The 20,434-nt window shown below is 50.9% G+C and overlaps 1 protein-coding gene across 4 annotated transcripts; it reads left to right on the top strand.

Annotated features, from left to right (window-relative positions):
• The first annotated feature begins 1,821 nt into the window (after positions 1–1,821).
• On the top strand, positions 1,822–19,025 carry COLGALT1 (collagen beta(1-O)galactosyltransferase 1). 4 transcript variants are annotated; one of them, XM_011366825.2, is made up of 12 exons: positions 1,822–2,201; positions 3,457–3,567; positions 4,245–4,362; positions 8,243–8,377; positions 9,538–9,742; positions 10,904–11,023; positions 13,860–13,936; positions 14,024–14,130; positions 14,388–14,520; positions 15,750–15,877; positions 16,937–17,143; positions 17,392–19,025. In XM_011366825.2, exons 1-12 carry the CDS (start codon positions 1,936–1,938, stop codon positions 17,657–17,659), a joined length of 1,875 nt encoding a protein of 624 aa, XP_011365127.1. In that variant the 5' UTR covers positions 1,822–1,935; the 3' UTR covers positions 17,660–19,025. The 4 variants fall into 4 exon arrangements, with proteins under 4 accessions (XP_011365127.1, XP_023390261.1, XP_011365129.1 ...); XM_023534493.1 differs by lacking the exons at positions 16,937–17,143; positions 17,392–19,025 and adding exons at positions 15,201–15,361; positions 16,764–16,884 and having other exon boundaries at positions 1,828–2,201; XM_011366827.2 differs by lacking the exon at positions 17,392–19,025 and adding an exon at positions 15,201–15,361 and having other exon boundaries at positions 1,829–2,201; positions 16,937–17,145.
• Positions 19,026–20,434: the final 1,409 nt, after the last annotated feature.

The following is a 20,434-nucleotide window of genomic DNA, read 5'->3' as shown; positions in this document are numbered from 1 at the left end:
TTTTTTAACTGAATTGCCCATTCATGATTTTACCTACATTTTACTTCAGGAGATTTTATCTTTATCTTATTAATTTCTAATAACTGTTCATATACTAAGGATATTAATACTTTGTTATCCAGGTTAGGTATTTTTTTTTTTTTTCTGTTTGCTGCAGGCCTTTTGGGTTTGCTTACTCCAAATCTTAACTTAGTATCAGGTTTCTCAGCTGAGAGAAACTTGACTTCCCTCTGCTTGCCAAAGTCATCTGTGCTTTTAAGGTTGGCAGCTTCTCCACATCACAAGCCTCCCAGCTGCTTCCGGACCAGGTTCCGGAGGGATTTCCCCAACGCTCTTCTTGGTTCAGCCTTCAGAAGGGGACCTGCACACTCCACGGAGATGGTTTCCTCCCATTTTTGTCCTGGGAGTTTTCAGCCTCCCGCAAGAGAGGCTGATTTTCCCCCTCCAACTCCATCTTTTGAAAGGTATTTGCATTTCATAGCTCACTCTAGCTGGCTTCTTTTGCCGCTGGATATAGACATTATTCTGGAAATATTGCAGCAACAAGAATTGTCATTCTGCCTACTTTGAGAAAACCACTGCTTGCCCCAGGGTCTAAATCCTTCTAGTCTTTTCTCAGTGTATCAAGGGACAGGATGTGCTTGTCACCCTGTTTTTCTTCATTAGTATGAAAGATTTTTTCTTGCCAGAGGGTAAATTTGTTTTTCCTTTTTTTTAAGGAAAATATCAAGCACACCCCAAAAGCAGAGACCTCCTGTGCCCCTATTCACATTGACCAAGTTTGGCCCCATTCCTTTTCCTCCACTCCGAATTAGTCATGTAACCAGTAAAGATTGGGCTGCATTTCTGAAATATTCAGCCAAAAACTTAACTTATGCAGATAATTACTGTAGAAAAAAAAAATCGGAAAATAGAAGCCAAGGAGACAAAAGTAATTGGAGGAATGGGATGGACAAGAGGAAAAGCATGGAGACAAGGAGTATCAATTACCCCCATACACATGCTGGGAGATTTGGGGCTTTTCTGGTCAAGCTCATTGCCTCATCTTGCTTTGTCCCTTGATGGACGGCCAGGACACATAACCTGTGCCCTGGATTTTACTTAACAATATTAACACCCTGCTATGCACACATTAATAAATATACATCTGAGCATCATTCTTAAAACATCATTTTTAAGAATGATCCCAACATGATCAATTAGAAAATACATTTGAGTATTAGAAAACAATCCTCTGGTAGCATTTCTATGGAAAGGCTCATCCTGCCTCTATAGTGTGTGCTCAGCACATTCAATCATCACCTGGCTCTATGCTCAAGCTAACCATGTGGGCTCACTATGATCCCATAATATAGATGGACATAATGAGACTCACACAGCCAGCCCACGTGGAGGATGTATTGGAAGCCAGGTCTGGGGACACCAGGGCAGAGGAGCTTAATACCCAACATCTCTTAAGGACATCCCAGCAACACTGGGGACCCAGGATGGTAAAACCCACGTTGCAGCCAGAGAAACAGCCTCAGATCTTTCGGGTCCCAAACCAGGTCCTAACTATCCAGGTCCGCCTGGTGGCACAGTCCGGGCTTAAATGGAAATTGGACGGCGCATCAGGTGAGGGTCGCAGCAGGAGCAGTGGCCCAGAGGCAGGGAGGATTCTGAGCTCTGTGCCTTTAAGGCGGGAGCAAGGCTGGGCATCCCAAGTCCGTTTGCAGTCTAACGTCACTCGGGTAGGGCGGTGGCTGCGGAGAGTAAGCAGCGCTCTGTCTTTAAGGCTGCTCGGGGGCGGGGCTTGGGAGGCGGGTCCTTATGGCTGATTCGCGCCGGGCGCTGCTCTCTAGAAGGCGCGCGGCAGGGGCGAGGCCCCAACTGCCCCTTTAAGGCGCGGCCCACGTCCGCCGGCAGAAAAGCAACTTAAAGGCGACGCGTGGCGCGATGGCGGCTGCCACACGCGCGTGCCGGCGGCGCGGGCGGCCGCTCCCATCCCTGCCGCCGCTGCTGCTGTTGCTGGCGCTGCCGCCTCCAGGTGGCCCGCCGGGCGCCGCCGCCTACTTCCCGGAGGAGCGCTGGAGCCCAGAGTCACCGCTGCAGGAGCCGCGCGTGCTCATCGCGTTGCTGGCGCGCAACGCGGCCCACGCGCTGCCGGCCACTCTGGGCGCGCTGGAGCGGTTGCGGCACCCGCGGGAGCGCACCGCGCTGTGGTGAGCACAACGCCACTTGCGGTGTCCGGCCTGCTGCCCCGTCGGCAGGTCCACACCGCGCTCTGCCTGCTGTCCTGGTACCGGGCGGGCAGGCCAGACCCACGCGCGTCCTCTGCTTCTTGTACCCCATTGGGCAGGCCAGACCCACAAGTGCTCTGTGCCTGCCTCCCCTCGGGCCAGGATAGGCGGGACCCTTTCTCTGCCTGCCGGCCTTTTTAGGATGGGTCAGGCCGCAGTCCTGCCTGCTGGCCCCCCATTAGGGCAGATCCAGGACCACACCCAGTGCAGGCCTTTCTGCTTGGGACAGACCTCCTAACCCCCTTTGGAGCACACACAGGTTCCAAAGAAAGGGCGCCTGAAGCCCCCATCGGGGCATTGCCTTGACCCACATTGCACTTCTACTAACTCAATATCTTTTCACTCTTGCTGCTGCATTGCTCCTTAACCCAGCCTGAATCAGGCCTTCTGGCTGGAGTGGGTGGGTAGGGTAAAGAGAGAGTTAACTGGATCCTTTCTGGAAGGGGAATAGGGGAGAGCCATGATGAACAAGTCTGGTGACTTCCTGCCTGCTACCTCAGTGTCCTCATCTGGAAAAAGGGACTGTTAATACAACTCTGGTTGGGTTTGTCTCTGAAGATTAACCAGTTAATGGGTATGAAGCCCTTGTGCCTGGCATCATGGCTTGGCGTGATCAGTGACCAGAGCCATGGTTATTACTGTCATCATTGCTGTCCTTATCAACTTAGTTTACTAAGGGAGAATCACTCTGGGCTACATGGTCAAACTAGACTCCCAAGTGTCTCTCTTCCCTCCATCCCAGATCCCTCAGCTCAGATAATCCAAGTGTACAGTTGGTGCTTAAGATGTATTTTTTGAACAAATGAATAACCACAATCCACTCGGAGGTGGTGTCGCTCATAAGAGAGAATCAAGGAAGGTGGGGCGGGACTGTATGATGTATTTGTATTTTTATTAAATTTAGTACCGGACATTCTTATAAGATCCTAGATGCTCAATAGTACTAACAGTGTTTCACGTGTCTTTCTAAAATTAGCTTGTTTAATACCCTCTGCAGCCTAGTGAAGCATCTTCATCTGGTGTTACAAACTAGGAAATTGAAGTACAGAGGAGAAGTGCCTTGCCCAGGACTATGTAGGTGATGACAGGCAGGCTGAGCTGTGGTGCAGAGCCCAGGTGTTACGCTGCTGCCCTGTCCTGCTTCTGTCTCCCCAACCTCTTCTTCTTCTGCCCCCAGGGTAGCCACGGACCACAACTCAGACAACACGTCGACAGTGCTGCGGGAATGGCTGGTTGCCGTGAAGAATTTGTACCACTCTGTAGAGTGGCGGCCAGCAGAGGAGCCCAGGTGATTGCCAAGTCCTGCCCCAAGCCCTCCCAGTCTGACCCTGCTGGACTCCTGCTTACACACCATCCATGACTCCCCATCGTCCTCGGACAGAACCTTAGACATTCAGTCCCTGACCCTCCTGGCAGCCTTAAACACCACCGCTAGCAGCTCTGACTACTCTGACCCACCCTCAGCTTCACAATTGGCCCTAATCTCCCTGTCAGACCTTTGCCCCAGCTGTTCTTTTCACCTAGAATTCTCTTAACCCCCTTGCCTTTTGGGTGACACCCACTGCTTTGTTCCCAGTCTCACCATCAGCCCAACACCACCTCACAGTTCAGACCTTGGTTCCTGTCACTCAGGGTTTATTTCTGTACCCACCTACCGCTCAGATAAGATTCTGATTCTGGGAGGAGAGGTTCTAAGTTTCTTCTGCTCCGTGTTCTCCGCCAGTGGCTCCCCACTCTTCTGAGCTTTCTTCCTTCCGTACAGATTGCCTGGTCTTTCTCCCCTCCAGGTCTTGGTACCTGCCATCTCCCTCCACTTATTTCCTTCCTGCTCACTTTTTCTCAGCCTTCAGATCCAGCTTATCCATCTCCTCCTCTAGGAAGCCCTCTCTGACCACCTAACAGCCTGGGCTCTTTCTGGGCTCAGACAGTGCCTGTGCTGCCCACATCACAACTGCCTCTCTGCAGGTCCTACCCAGATGAGGAGGGCCCCAAACACTGGTCTGACTCTCGCTATGAGCACGTCATGAAGTTGCGCCAGGCAGCCCTGAAATCGGCCCGGGACATGTGGGCCGATTACATCCTGGTAAGTTTCTCAGCCTACGGATCATGAGGTGTCTGGGGTGTCTGAAAGGAAGGCAGGGAAGTGGGTGTGGAGACCGTTCTTAACCACATTTTACAGAGGGAGAAACTGAGGCTCGAGAGAGGATGTGAGTTATCAGAGGTGACCCAGCTGGTTAGTTGGAAGAGCTGGGATTCTTTATGGGGTCTCTGGGTTTCTAACCTTCATATTGTGTCCACGATTGTCCCCTGTGGTTGGACGCTTCAGTTGTCTCCACTTTTACCACCATCACTAGTGATGCCAGATGTCTACACACCCATGATGATACCCTCTGGAAGGTATCATCAAGAAGCAGGAGATTGGCTCGGGGGCTGGAGGCCCTTGGTGATGCAGAGCTGCTGAGGCCTGATTTTCACTTCCTCCTCTTGGGCTGGCGTTGCTTCTGGGAAGAAGGGGACAGTTGAGTGTTGAACACAATAATGTTGGATAAGTGCCCACTGGTCACGCGCTTTCCTGTCCCTTTGACCTGGGCACATGATCCTCTCCTCTGGTGCAGATGGGAAGGCATTGACGACAGGGCCACCAGGGTGGTTGAACACACTGATGCCAGCCTAACAGCACCTGGGACTGGTTTCGTGTACATGCCAGGCCCTGAGCTGAAATCTGTACCTTCTTTATCAACCAATACACATTTTCGAGTCCCTCCAAGTGCCCTCCTGCTGGGTTCTGGGGCCACAGGATCTGCACAGGCTGAGCCCCACCTTCCTAGTGTCTGGACTTGACCAGAAAACAAACCAAATTGAGTGAGGAGACATCGGAAGGCAGCCAGTGCTGTGACAAAGTTGTAGAAAGGCGATTACTGGTTTGTCAGTGTCCTGGGGCTGCTGAAACAAAGTCCCACATGCTGGGGAGCTTAAAACCATGGAAATATATTGTCTCACAGTCTGGAGGCTGGAAAGTTTGAAATCCAGGTGTCAGCAGTGCTCCCTGCTAAAGCTCTGGGGAAGGATTCTTTTTGCCTCATCCACTTTCTGGTGGCTCTAGCTGTCCTTGGCTTGTGGCAAAGACATCATCCCAATCTCTGCCTCTGTGGTCACATGGATGTCTCTCCTATGTCTCTTCTCTTCCTCTGAGATCACAAGTCTTTGCATTTAGGGCCTACTTGTAATCCAGTATGACCCCACCTTAACTTATGTCTTAATTATACCTACAAAGACCATATTTCCAAATAAGTTCACTGTCACAGTACCAGGGGTTAGGACTTCAACATATCTCTTTTGAGGACTACCAACTCACAAAAGATGGCATAATAACCAGGGCAATGACAAGTGAGCAGGGTCAGGGGGCCTTCGTTAGGAAGGGACCCTAGTAGAGACCTGAAGGAGCCAAGGAGCCAGCCTTGGGGGAAGCTGGGGGACAATGTCTGAGTCCGAGAGAAGAGAGCAGGCAGCAAGTTTGGGGTGTTCAAGGACCATGAGGGGGCCAGTGTGACTGCAGTGGTGTGATTGAAGGGATGATGGAAGGGATGATACTTAAGTGATGGGTGGGAGCCTGTCTATGCAGGCTGAGAAAGAGATTTGAATTTTATTCTGATGGTAATGGGAAGCCATGAGGGTATGTGAGCAGGGAAGGGCTGTGTTCTGGTTTAATGATTTTCAGAAGCCCCTATGTCTGCCATGGGAGCTGGGCCAATGGGGACAGAAGTGGGGACAGCAGGAGGCTGGGGTGGAGGCCTATATGGGAGAGGGCTGTGGAGAAAGGCAGGTGGTTTCAGGCATGCTGAAGCCTAGGTGACAGGTTCTTGCTTGGGGACTGGGTGTGAGGGTACCGGGCCCCTGGCCTAAGCCCTTTGGAAAGGACAAAGCCATACCCTGGGAGGAAGAAGGCTCCCTCTGTGGGCCTTGTAGGTTGATGCCTCATTAGACCGATTAGATATATGGGAAAATGGAGGCTTAGAGTGGGAGGTTTCAACCTGTTAGGTGGGTCTGGGAAACAGTGAGGCACAGAAATGGGACTGGCCCCTCCTGGAACCATCCCACAAAGGGCCACCTCATCTGTTTTGCTTTCATGGTTTTAGGTTGGCTGGTTTTCACTTTTTTTTTTTCCCTTGGTAAACCTGGGTAGAACTCAAGGCGTTGGCTCAAAACTCAAAGCAACTTTTGACACATCATATTAATTTTGAAATTGCAGACTTTGGAAATCCATATTGGAATGTCAAATCGTTTGTCTAACATTTTTAAATTATTATTAAAAGGGCCTCTTGTTTCTTCTTTTTACAAACACTATGCGTGTTACAAACTTAGAAAATATACAAGAAAAAATAAGAAGCCTAGGGAAAAAAAAAACTGTAATTTTACCCCTCAGAGAGACTCACTTTCTGGCTTTTTTGTATGTTTTTTAATTGAGGTGCAATCCATATAACATAAAATTAACTTTTTTAAAGTATACAATTCAGTGGTTTTTAGCACATTCACAATATTGTACAACCATCACCTCTACCTAATTCCAGAACATTCCATTACCCCAAAAGGAGACCCTGTCCCCATTAGCAATCACTCCCCATCCCCTTACCCCAGCCCCTGGCAGCTACTATCTGTTTTCTGTCTCTGTGGATTTGCCTGTTCTAGACAATTTGTATCAATGGAATTTTGTATCAATGAATTACACAACATGTGGCCTTTTCTGTCTGGCTTCTTTGACTTAGTGTGATGTTTTCAAGGTTTATCCATGTTGTAGCATGTGTCAGTGCTTCAATCTTCTTTATGGCTGAGTAATATTCCATTGTGTGGATGAAGCACATTGTGTTTATTCATCCGTTGTTAGACATTTGGATTGTTTCCACCTTTTGGTTATTGTGACTAGTGCTGCTATGAACATGCGTGAACCGTGGCTTGAGTCCCTGTTTTCATTTATTTTGGTTATATACCAGGAGTAGAAGTGCTGGGTCACACGATAACGCCATTTAATCTTTTGAGGACCTTTCAGACTGTTCTGGCTGTTTTTACTGATATATTCAGAGGTCACAAATTTAAATGTCTTCAAGGGGCTGGGTGGGGAATGTAACACAACTGCGTGGCTTGTCCCAAGGGTCAGCCACCTACCGTCTCTAGCTGAGGGCTGCCATGTCAGGATGCCATTCCCATAGTTCAGGAGAAGCCTGGAATTCTAATTTTTGCTGTTGTTTATGGCAAGTGATTCAAACACTCTAAAAGTCCTGTGTGGGTAACAGAAAGCATATCTGTGAACCAGATGCATTTTTAGAAAACCCACCTCCAAATAGTTCTGTAATATACCGCGACCTTTGTGTTTTCACATCCAAGTAGACAGATGCATCCTTACCTGATCATTTTCTGCGGTGTGATTTTCGCTTGTGGTGGGACAGGGCTAGAATTTCTCTAGCCGATTTGTTGAAGTCTTCCTTCAAACGCTGCTAGACTCCTAGATCATTCCCATTTTGTGTGACAAACATCACTATAGTGACCATCCTGGTGTGGCCTTTCCGGAAGGTGTTGGTGACACGAGGCTTTGGGGGGACCAGCAGGAACCACCCCCCCTGCCCCCCCCACCTACCATGGTGATCCTCTTCATGGTTTGATGAATTTCCTTCCAGGCTTTTTTCTTTGCTGCAGCAAGCAAGTTACCATCATTTTACCCCAACATTCAAGGTGTTAAAGAAAAAAAGTTTCTATTTTTATGAACTTTTTATTGGTATCTAACTGACAAAGAAAACAGTATGTTCCTCCCGGCCACTCCCCACAGAATGCCGGGTCACTTCCAGAGTCACATGTGCTATTCCAGGTTCTCCAGATCCCAAGGACTCTGCCTCTGCTCAACTGTTCTGAACTGTGGCCCAGCCCGGGTCACTCTGGTGGCCCACACTGATGCCATGTTGGGTGTTTTGCAGTTCGTGGACGCAGACAACCTGATTCTGAACCCGGACACACTGACCCTACTCATCTCTGAGAACAAGACGGTGGTGGCACCCATGTTGGATTCCCGGGCTGCGTACTCCAACTTCTGGTGTGGGATGACTTCTCAGGTCAGGGGGCTGCTGGGGTAGGGTGGGTGCCTGGGGGTGGTGGGGCTGGGCTGAGCAAGTGGGGGCCTAACTTACCATCACATCACCTCATGGTGAGCATTTCACAACACCATCATGATAATCCTTAAAGAGCCCCCGAGGGAGAGTCTGTGATTGTGTCTTCTCCCCTGTTCTTCCCAGTTACTGAGGTAGATACAGAAACACAGAGAGAGGAAGTGACTTGCCTAAGTTCACACAGCTAGGAAGTGGTTGTGCCAAGATGGGACTTCAGGCACAGCTTGATCCCGGTGTTCAAACAACAGTCCTGTCTTACTCTATCCCTTGGGTGGCTTCATTTTTCAAACTCCTGGGGAATGATCCCAGTAACATCCAGCCAAAGTCCTCTCTGACTGGACCTTGTCCAGTATTTTCTGTTACCGCTGAACCTATTACTGAAGCCAAGAACATGTCAGGTTCTCACTGGCCAGGCTTGAGCCACACATCCCACCCCAGGTTGAGGCTGGGGTTGCAGCCAAAGCTAGGGAGAGAAAAGGGGTGGGTGCTGGAGTAGGTGCCATGCCAGGGTCAGGGGGCTGGGTGGCTGGAGCCAGGAGGCCGACCCATCCTGTCTCTTGTCTTTTTGTTTTTAACTGACATGCAAATCATAAAACATAAAATTCACCATTTTAAAGTGAAGAATTCACTGGTTTCTATTTTTAAAAATTTATCATAGGAATCTAAATGTTACACGTTAATTCTAATTTGTAAAGGTTACGAGGAAGAGAGAGGCCAACTCCAGATTGTTCCAGAAGCTTTTAAAACTTTCTTCTAAATTGAATTGATGTTCAATTTCTATGTAAATCAAAGGATATCAAATATCCAGTTTCTTTTTCAACTTTTTAATTTCCTCCTTCAAATGCTTCATTTTTGATCTGCAGTGAAGGGCCAAGTGTGCAAGTAGGCAACCATTTCTTTTTTATCTGCCAGTGTCCCATCACCTGGGGTGCTAGGGGTGGAGACTGTTACTGACCATACCTAGAGCCCTGTGCTCAGGGAATGCCCACTGCAGCCAGGAGCTGGCACCCAGGTCTTGCTCTCCAGGTGTTCCATGCCTCACATCGCTCGGGCCTTCAGCCTCACCTTAAAGGACCCCCATGCAGAACTCTGCCCCCTCCCCACAGGGCTACTACAAGCGCACGCCTGCCTACATCCCCATCCGAAAGCGGGACCGCCGAGGCTGCTTCGCGGTTCCCATGGTGCACTCGACCTTCCTGATTGACCTGCGGAAGTCGGCATCCAGGAACTTGGCATTCTACCCTCCACACCCCGACTACACCTGGTCGTTCGATGATATCATCGTTTTTGCCTTCTCCTGCAAGCAGGCAGGTGAGCCCTTAGGGGTTTGCTGTCCCAGGGATGTCATCTGGCTGGTTCTTTGGGATTTGTGCTAAGCAAGTCCAAACAGCCCAAAGGAGGTTTACAGAACCAAAACTTCAGGATGCAGGGGTGGCTTCAGGTATAGCTGAATCTGGATATTCAAATGATGTCTCCAGGACCCATTCTTTTTCCAGCCCTGGTTTTGCTAGGTGTCTTCACCCCCAGGTCTTTAGGACCTATTTATGGAAAGTTATTTCTAATTCAGTATTTTCCTATATCCTCCCAATTTTCTGTAGTTGAATATAATTGATCCCTAATTGTATAATTGGGGGAAAAAATGTTTTAAAGGGAAAGGGAATATAGCCATATGCTGACCTGTCATTTACTTTAAACCAGGGGTTGGCAAACTGTGGCAGTCAGGCCAAATCTGGCCCACCATCTGTTTCTGTACGGCTGCAAGCTAAGAATGGTTTTCATATTTTTAACTGTTTGGGAAAAAAATGAAAAGAATAATATTTTGCGACATCTGAAAATTCTCTAAAATTCAAATTTCAATGCCTGTAAATTATAGAAAATTTCATCACTGTGCAGCCACGCCCATTAATTTAAGTGTCCCCTGTGGCTGTTTTCATGTTCCAAGGGCAGAACTTAGTTGTTGAGACAGAAACCATTGGGCCAGCAGCCTGAAATATTTATACCATCTGTCTCAGTACAGAAAAAGCCAGTTAAAATGAAAATAATTTTATTGAATTTTCCGCTTTAAAAAAAAGATACACACTCATAAAAATTTTAATTATCCAAGAAAGAACAAATGCAGAGGTAATGTTACTAACGTCTTGTCCAGCTGTATTCCATTTTGGGGCAGAAATGTGTATCTTTACTGTTCCCCCGCTGTTTTACGGCTTGCTTTGTCATGGAATCCTGCAGGCAGTGCAAGGTGCATGTTAATAGTTCTGGAGTTTGTCACTATCTCGTCTGCCAGTAGGAAGCCCTGTTCTGGTTCCAAGTTCCAGATGGAGATCTGAGAGGTCTCTGCTGGTTGCTGGGAATAGTGGGACTCACTTATGTTCTGGTCTCGTGCTGGGCTGTGAGACTGGTGCTGTGGTTGGAGGCAGCCTCTGCCACCTTGTTGCTTCATTTTCAAGTTTGATTGTTGTTTCCTCGGCCCAGAGGTCCAGATGTATGTCTGCAACAAGGAGGTGTATGGCTTCCTGCCGGTGCCATTGCGAACTCACAGCACCCTCCAGGATGAGGCCGAGAGTTTCATGCACGTGCAGCTGGAAGTCATGGGTGAGTCTGCTCATGATGCCCTTTCTCCGCCATCTCACATCCATCCCATGAACACTGATTGAGCTCCCACTGAGTGCAAGGCCCTTTGCCGGGCACCAGTGGACAGTTGTCCCTGCTCTCAGGCAGCGCTGGCTTGCAAGCAGCTGTGCATAGCAGTGAGCGTGGGCTTCGTGGAGGAGGTGGCATTAAGATGCAGGTTGAGTAGGAGTTAGCCAGAGTGGATTGTGGCCAAGGGGAGAAGCACATGCAGAGACTAGGAGGTTAGAGTGGGTGTGAGCTCAGGGAACAGGCAACATCAGCGGGGCAGAAGTAGGACAGGTGAACTGGGCAGGGCTGGAAGGCAGAGGGCTGTGGCAGCAGCCTCAGACACCGAAATTCTCCCCAGGGGCAGTTGGGAGCCATAGAAGGTGTGGGAGCACAGAGGGCATCAGGTTTTCACTGACAAACTTTCATGTGCGTGGTAGTGTCTGGGACACAGCCATTTTGGGCCATTTTCAAATATCACACCTACTATTTATTTAATTTTTATCTTAAGAAGACACTTTTTAAAAATTTCAGTACATTATTTTAAAAAGGAAACTACACATTTTTACAATTGCAAGCTCATGTTTTTCTAATAGTTAAACAAATAAAACCGTAATTATTAAATTAGCAGCCCCTGAGACAGGACAAGGGCACAGGGCTGAGCTGCCGTGGAGGCTGTTTGAGGAGGGGGCTCCTCTGGGCTCCTCTGGTCTCGGGGGTGTGTGTGGTGGGAGGGTGTCTGCTTTCATAGGGGCCTTGCTCTGCACTGGTCACACACATCCCTGGGAAGGCCTAGGAGGCAGCACAGCCATCCCCATCACTGCACACATGGGGAGGGGCCAGGCCCCTGCAGTTTGGCTCAGTTTCTCCTATTCTGGAAGGTTCTCAGATAGAGGGAGGAGTCTCGCCCTGGTGGCTGGAGATAGAATGGCACCCTGCCCTCTTGGGGAGATTTTGGTCTTTTGAGGTGACACCTGGAGGATGCAAGTTCACCAGGGTAGAGACCCTAAAACACCTGAGTGTCTGTCACATGCAGATGCTCAGGCCCAGCCCAGGAACCCTACTGGGCTACAGTCAGGAGAGGTAGGTCTCTGTTTGTCATTAACTGCTGTCAGTGGCTGAACCCTGAGAAGCATCTCTGTGGCTGCCATAGTTTTTCTAATTTAAAATTTCAAATGTATTTCTGTTGTTTCTGGTAAGGAAATCGTTTATGCTACTGTTAGAAACTCAACAACAGATGTGAATATCTGCTTGTTTCCTGAGGGCCAGAACACACCTGTGTGTGGGTACTTGGACCCAGGCTATGCATGTGATTTTTTTTATGTGTTCAAAGAACTTTCTTACGATGAAATTTCAAACTCGCAGAAAAGCTCAGGGTGATGAGATCCTACCTCCCCACGGGCAGGTACAGTCGCCATCCACACCCCCATTTGGGGATGGGCACAGAGGCTCAGAAAGAGAAGGGGCACCTGGAATTTGAGCCCATGTCCTCAGATCCCAGAGTCTTGTCCTTGGTCTCAACTCACACAAGAAGTGTGGGGCAGCTAGTTGCTGAAAAGCTCTGGGTGGGAGGAAGCCCCAGGATGCGGTGGCCTTAGGGGAGGCCCAGGCTATGAGATGGGAGGTGCCTGGTTGGCACTGGGCCTTGCCTAGGCCTCTCCCAGACAGAGGGACCTGTGTCTGTCCCTTGAGCTCACATAGGGCCTTTGTTCTTGGCAGTGCAGACACCACACTTCCTGTCATGGTGGGCTTTTCTGGGCTAGCCTGGTGGGTGGTCAGGGACCTCCCTAGGCTCATGTCCACCTGGGGTCTGATCCTCCTGCAGGAAACTGTCAGGGATGTGCCAAGATGGTCCCAGGGATGTGGTCCGAGCATTGTTCACAACAGATAAAAAGGAAACAGTCATGACCACTCTGAAATTCTGGGAAAACCTTGGCTTATAGATGCGTCACTCAGTCACATGGCCATCTTCTCCCTGTGTGTCTTTCTTCTGCATGTATGTCTGTGTCCAAATTTTCCACTTTTATAAGGACCCAAATCACAGTGATTAAGGCCCACGCTCATTCTGTCTTGATCACCTCTATAAAGACCCTATTTCCAAACAAGGTCACATTCTGAGGTTCCAGGGGTTCAGATACCAACGTATCTTTTGTTGGGAGGACACCATGCAACCTGTAACGTGTGTGATTTCATGGCATCTTTTAATGAAACCTCTGAGGGGTCATTAGCCTATTTTATAGATGAGGAATTTGAGGCTCAGATAGGTCAAGGTTACACAGCTTACCATCAATCCTTTGTTCATTCTGTGAATAATTATTGAGTGCCTGCTGTGTGCTGAGCCCTGTTTTGGGTGCTGGGGACCCAGTGTGAGTGGACGGCTCTGGTGATCATCCCATAGGGCTCGGAGGAGACAGGGGGTTAGGATAGCAGGATGGGGAGTTGATGGTGGAAGCCCGGGCACTTTGGGGGCCAGGAGTAGGTACCTGACTCAGTCTGGAGGAGTTGGGAGACTCACCTTTCCTCAAAAAGACATCTTAGCTAAGAACTGGTGGTGGGGGGAGAAAGAAGGATGTTTTAGGTACCAACTCAGCATGTGCAAAGGTCCTGAGGTTGGAATGGGTGAGTTTGGCATGCTAACAGCCAGAGTGAGTAGAGGGTGGGAGAGGAGACAAGTCAGGCAAGGTCTCCAACACCAGGCTGCGGAGCTCAGGGAGACACGGAGCCATGGAGGGGCTGGGAAGGAGGCAGAGGAAAGGCTGGAGTGCCCAGCCACGTTACCCCAGCAACGCCTCGGCTTCTCTCTGCCCCGCAGTGAAGCACCCACCAGCAGAGCCCTCCCGGTTTGTCTCCGTGCCCACCAAGACAGCCGACAAGATGGGCTTTGATGAGGTGGGTCAGGCCTTCTGGAGTGGGGGGAGGGGAGCACAGGGTGGGGGGCTGGGGGCCGGAGAGACTGATGGGAGCTCTGTGCCGCAGGTCTTTATGATCAACCTGAAGCGACGGCAGGACCGGCGGGAGCGCATGCTGCAGGCGCTGCAGGCGCAGGAGATCGAGTGCCTACTGGTGGAGGCCGTGGACGGCAAGTGAGTCCAGCTCGGGAGGGCGGGTCCGCACGGGGATGTAGACCGTGCTGGTGGCGGCCATGGTGGACTGGAAGTGAGTTCAACTCTAGGAGAGCAGAGCCACACTCGGATGTAGACTACTCCCTGCAGGCCTGGCCAGGGGTCCAGGAGGGGCACCAATGGTGGAAGGAGATAGCTGCTCCGCGGGAGGTGGCACTAATGGCAGAATGGCAGGCAGAGTAGGTCTTCCACTGACCCCCTCCTGTACCCTCTTCCAGGGCCATGAACACCAGCCAGGTGGAGGAACTGGGCATCCAAATGCTGCCCGGCTACCGGGACCCCTACCACGGGCGACCCCTCACCAAAGGCGAGTTGGGCTGCTTCCTCAGCCACTATAACATCTGGAAGGAGGTGGGTCCCATGGGACTGAGCGTCTGGCGGGCCGGTGGGGCAGGGCCCTCCTCGGCTTTCCCATGGCTCAGGGAGGGCACCTCCTGCACCCTAGGCAGCCTCCAAAGCTACAGCAGGACCCAGCGCCTTTCCTTAGTGAATGTCCTTCCATTGTGTGGATGTGAAAACAGACTGGGGATGGGGAGGGGTGAGCCCACTTCCAAAACAGGTGGAGTCCAAGGCCAAGGGACCCCCCCCAAGCGAGGCCTCTTTGTCCCTGGCTGCTTTCAAATATCGAGCCTAGATTCTGGTCTCGACACTTACTAATAGAAATTACAGCCATGGTGACATTAACTAGTATGGACCCCATGCCAGCCTTATCGGTCACAGTGGGAAAGAGGCTATGATAGGCGAGGATGCCAGGTTGGGATTCGAACCTGGGACTGTGAGGCATGAAGCCAGATGGGGCATTGCACTGCAGGGTGGGAGGGTATTTGCCCCCTCCAGGTATTTGAGGTGCTAGGTGCTCACTCAAGATGCGTTCCTTTCCTGAGATTCATTGTGGATGGCATGAGGAAGAAACTGTGTCCAAGTGGCCCTGGAGGCAGGGGACACCCGGGGTCAAGTCCAGCCCTGCCTCTTAGAGAGGTTAGCTCTGTGAACAGGAAGGCGCTTCCAAGTCTAAGCTTCAGTTTCCCCAGATAACAGAGTCACGGCCTCAGGGGGCAGTCATGAAGATTCTCAAGTTCATTCATACAGGGAACATTTGTCAAGCACCTACTGTGCACCCAGCCTGGTGCTGGGGACATGACAGCGACCGGGACAGACCCAGCCGCCTTCAGGGGACTCACAGCTCCAGGAGGTGGGGAGACTGATGATACCACAAAGAAATAAACCAAAGTGAAAGAAGTGAGATGAATCTAGTAAAGGGGCCCAGGGCTGTGAATTGTCCTCAGTTGGCAGCTTTGGGTGGTGGTCAGGGAGAGCCTCCTGGGTGGGTGCCATTGGAGCTGAAGCTCGAAGGGTGAGAGGGAGTCTGCCCGCCACTGTGTGCAGGAGGGTGCTACGTCAGCACAGGCCCAGGCCCTGGGGTGGGAAGGAGCAGCCGGGCTGAGGAGTCTGTTACCAAGTGTGCGAGGAGGTGGTGGCCTGGTGGGGAGGTCAGTCCACAGAGTGGTGGGGGAGGGGTACGTTTGCTTCTCTCCTGCCGCCCCAGAGCTTTTAAGCAGAGTCAGGCTGGTTTCCCTCAGGTTGTGGACCGGGGACTGCAGAAATCGCTGGTATTCGAGGATGACCTGCGCTTTGAGATTTTCTTTAAGAGGCGCCTGATGAACCTCATGAGGGATGTGGAGAGGGAGGATCTGGACTGGGACCTCATGTAAGTGTGGAGCCTGGGGGTGAGGCCAGCACTGGGGGTGTGGTCTGGGGCATGGCCAGGGCCCAGGGGTAGAGTATAAAGTAGGGGAGAAGCTGAGACCTGGGGGCAGGGCCAGGGCTCAGAAGTATGGTCTAGAGCACATAGGTCTGAGAGCATCTGTAGGTTAATAGACTGGACCAACTTTTGGGAGTGTGGCAGGAGAACTTCAGTGTGTGGCCTGTGTGAGGTGGTCCCTGGGCCTGAGAACAGTCAGAATTTGGGGCATGGCCCCAGGCCAGTGGGGTAGGGCCTTGAGAAGATGACCTGGAGTGCTAGGACTTGGCCTGGAGAAGGGGCGGTTCTTCAGGGCCTGGAGACCTGAGGGCTTCAGTGCAGGGGGGATTTGCCTGGGAAGCCCATGGGCGTGGCTGAGGTGCTGGGGGCGTGGCCTGGGGTGTGGTCAGGACTTCGTAGCTTAACCAGAAGCTTACATGAGAAGTAGCTAGGGAGTCTGGGTCTTAGACCAGCACTAGGTCAGGTGTGTCCAGCTTATTTCTAGAACAGTCCTTTGGGATCTCATATAGGTGGGTTGGTTCCTCCTTCCCTGCCTCCTTCCTACTCTCTCCCCTTCTAGCGTGCAGGGTTCTGATCCAGGTTCTAGGCCCCAGACTCTGGACCATGCTATTAATAACAGTAACTGCACACTTTACTTCCTGACTGCTCACTGTGTCCTTTCACCTCACCCCACTGCCCCAGAGCCCTCTGATCCCAGAGCAGCTTCCCTCTCAGCCCCTCTTTCCTTGTGCCATAGCCTCAGAGAACGTCCAGAAATTTCATTCTCCCCAGCTTCACATCCTTCCATGGTTTCCTGAAACCCTTGGAAAAAAATACATCCTCTTCCTTGCAGGCCCCCCTGTCCTGTGGTCCTGCCAGTCCAGCTACACAAGCCTCCCTGTGCCTCAAACACACCAAGCCTGCTCCTACCCCAGGGTCTGATGGGCTCGCTAGGTCCTTGCCTTGCTAGATTAGTGTTCTCTGGTGCGCGGAAAGAGGGTGACAGGTCTTGATTCTGCAACCCAGCTATGTGGGCCGGAAGCGGATGCAGGTGGAGCACCCCGAGAAAGCCGTGCCCCGCGTGAGGAACCTGGTGGAGGCTGACTACTCCTACTGGACACTGGCCTACGTGATCTCCCTGCAAGGCGCCCACAAGCTGCTGGCTGCCCGGCCGCTCTCCAAGATGCTGCCTGTTGACGAATTCCTGCCAGTCATGTTCGACAAGCACCCAGTGTGAGAGGGGGTTGTGGTGGGCAGGCTGGCTGGGGTCTCACTGTGTAGCTGTCCTGAAGGTGGGGGGTGGGGCTCGGGGACTCCCAGGAAGGTGCCTTTTCCTTTGCCCACTCCCTCTGTGTGTCCCCTCCACTTCTGGTTCCATCTGTACCTGCCCCCCGCTTCTGTCTCAGTCTGTCCGCTCCCACTCCTCCCTGCATCTATCCCTTCCCCTGACCCACTGCTGCCCCTCTCTCCCCTCTCCCTAGGTCCGAATACAAGGCCCACTTTTCCCCCCGCAACCTGCACGCCTTCTCCGTGGAGCCCCTGCTTGTGTACCCCACGCACTACACAGGAGATGATGGGTATGTGAGTGACACAGAGACCTCAGTCGTGTGGAACAATGAGCACGTCAAGACTGACTGGGACCGTGCCAAATCCCAGAAGATGCGGGAACAGCAGGCCCTGAGCCGTGAGGCCAAGAATTCGGATGTGCTCCAGTCCCCACTAGACAGTGCTGCCCGGGACGAACTCTGAGGGGCAGTGGCCAAAACACCAAAGCAGCTTTTGGTGCCCCATACTCTACATGCTCACCAGGGACAGCAGCGTCCCCTGCAGACCCCAGCAGGCCATGGAGGGCTTTCCACACTGGGTGGTGTCCAGCCAGCTCTTGCTCAGCAATCAGGTGCATGCAGGCAGCATTAATGGAGTGTCTACTGTCTGCCAGGAACAGAGTTTGGCACTGGGAGATGGGGTGGGAACAAGCCATCATTCATCTCTCTGTGTGCCTGACATTTTTTAAGCATTGACGGTGTACCAGCTTTGTGTGCGATGGCGGTGAATGAGGCATAATTATTCCCTCAGTCAGTGATTGGTTCAGTCAGGCATTTATTAATTCCTCCACCAAGAACCAGGCACTAGTCATACACATTCATTTTTTAAATTCAAGTATTTATTGAATGCCTACTGTATGTTGGGCGCCATTTCAGGCTCTAGTAATATTGAGATAAACAAGATACTTTCATTTTCTCAAACATATCAAGCACCTACTGTGTGCCTGTTACACAAAAGTTCTTATTGACTCTGCATTTATTGAATGCCTATTGTGTGCTGGGAGCTGAGCTCGGTGCTGGGGATGGAGATAAACAAGGTGCTTTTCATCCTAACTGGTTTCTTCCCACACATCTGAAGAGTACCTACTGTGTGCCGGGCATTAGTGATACAAAACAGCATGACAGTTGTTCAGTCAGCATTTGATTACCTACATGTGTGCTGGGCCACAGAGATGAACAAAATGAGTCCTTTTATTTCTTCCTGCAGTAGGTATTTATTGAGTGCCTACTGTGTACCAGACCTCACGGACTTCCAGTAGGGTTAGAGAATGGCTGAGTCTGAGTCCTCCTCGTCCATCCCCCAGTCACTCGAGCTGAATGCAGACAACGTCCCCCCATCACCCAGTAGGGAGGGTGGCTCTTCTCTCACCAGGGGCAGCTGTGGGTCCCAGTGACCCCATGGCAGCATGTAGGCTCCCTGGACCCAGCCCCCCTGGAGGGGGCGGGGACAAAGATGGGACTGGGTCTCCCCTGCTACCCCTGGTCCTGTTTGCTTGACCACCTTGGCCTGCTTCTCAGGTGTGATCTCTGCTCAGTGGGGTCCTCTATCCAAGCCTTTGGTGGGCTTCATGTGTTTGGGACCTTGGCGGGCTCAGCAGCACTGGAGTGCTGCCTGCAGTCCAGGCAGGATGTTCCACAGCTCAGAATGGAGGACTCGCTGTGCCTTCAGCCAAAAATGAATGTCAGAGCCGGCTAGTGGTGCTTCACTCTTAGGGATGGATAACTGCTCCCCGGGTCAGGTCCTGGATAACTTGCCTATTTTTTTATTAAATGTTCCTGGTTGATTTTCACATAAGTCTGTGTTCTTGACCCCATGCTCTGCTCACCGCCAACACACCACTCTCAGTTCCCAGCCCTGCTGCTGGCCAAGGTGCGGGAGGAAACCAGGTGCTGGAGAGAAGCTGAGCAGGGAGTGAGGGGCAGTGAGGGGCAGTGAGGGCCTGTCCCATAAAACATCCCTGAATTAGCCCAGGGACAGATGGCCAAGCTCGCCTATCCTGTGTGGTCAACTGCAGTGCAGGATTGTTTCAGGTGACAGAATACGGAGAGGGGTGGTCATGGTTTGGAGTTCGTAGTAAACAGATCCCAAGACAAGGATTTGGTTGGTGAAGAGGTCACCCCAGGAAGCGCTGATGGGGGTGGGGACATGAGACAAGAAGGGAAGGAGCCCTGCAAGAGGCACCAACAAACAGTTGACTCCCTGGGTACCTGGGGACCTCAGGGAGACAGCCTCAAGCAGACACCTCAGTGGTCCTACCCCAGGAGTCGGGGAGGTGGGGCACTGATCCACACCCAACCAGATTTGGATTTTCTGTGTCAAATACTTAAGGGCTCTCAAGACTCTTAAGCCGTTAGGGTGTGTAGTCATATACCCAAGGCTTTTACAAAACACTGATGGTATAGGATCCTTGTGGAAAAATTAGGACATACAGCTAAGCAAACTGAAAAAGCCAAATTAAGCTGTACATCCTCAAAATCCTACACATTTTGGTGAACAATCTTAATAGTCTTACTCGCTTACATGGAGCAAATCTATACATGTTTTTAAAAAGAGGATTATGTTACATAAACTCTGTTGCAACCTGCTTTCTTTTCCCCCAGGCCACACATTTTTATAACATGGGATCAATTATTTTTAAATTTAGCAACATTGTGGACATTCTAATCTGTGCAGATGTCTACTGATTCTTTTCAGGTTGTAACATACAATATTCTGTGATGGGGTGGACCACAGTTTATCGGACCATTCTGATTGAAGAATACAGCTTGTAATGAACAGCATAATATCATACATCTTTGCTGCTGAAATTTTTATTTCAGTTGGGTAAGTTGGTACAGGTGGAATTGCTGAGTTAGCAGGAATGTGCACTTGGAGTTTCAGTAGAGGCCGTCATCGTTACTTGTTAACTCCTCATTATTCATCCAAGGCAGATGGTCCGAATTTAGTAACCAGTCCCCGTTACGGGACATTGGAGTCGCTTATCGTGTGTTCATTACATGTGATGTTTCTAAATCTTATTTTAACCCAGTGGATCTCGACTGGGGGTGATTCGGTCCCTCGGAGATATTAGGTAATGTCCAGAGACAATCTTGGTGGTCATGACTTGGGGCAGGTGCTATTGGCTTTGGGACAGAAGCTAGGGATGCAGCTAAACATCCTACAGGGCACGAGCGGCCCCATGACAAAGAATGATTAGGC

The sequence above is a fragment of the Pteropus vampyrus genome, unplaced genomic scaffold (assembly GCF_000151845.1).
Source record: "Pteropus vampyrus isolate Shadow unplaced genomic scaffold, Pvam_2.0 Scaffold126, whole genome shotgun sequence".
NCBI classification, from domain to species: Eukaryota; Metazoa; Chordata; class Mammalia; order Chiroptera; family Pteropodidae; genus Pteropus; species Pteropus vampyrus.
This window is presented reverse-complemented; position numbering and strand designations above follow the sequence as displayed.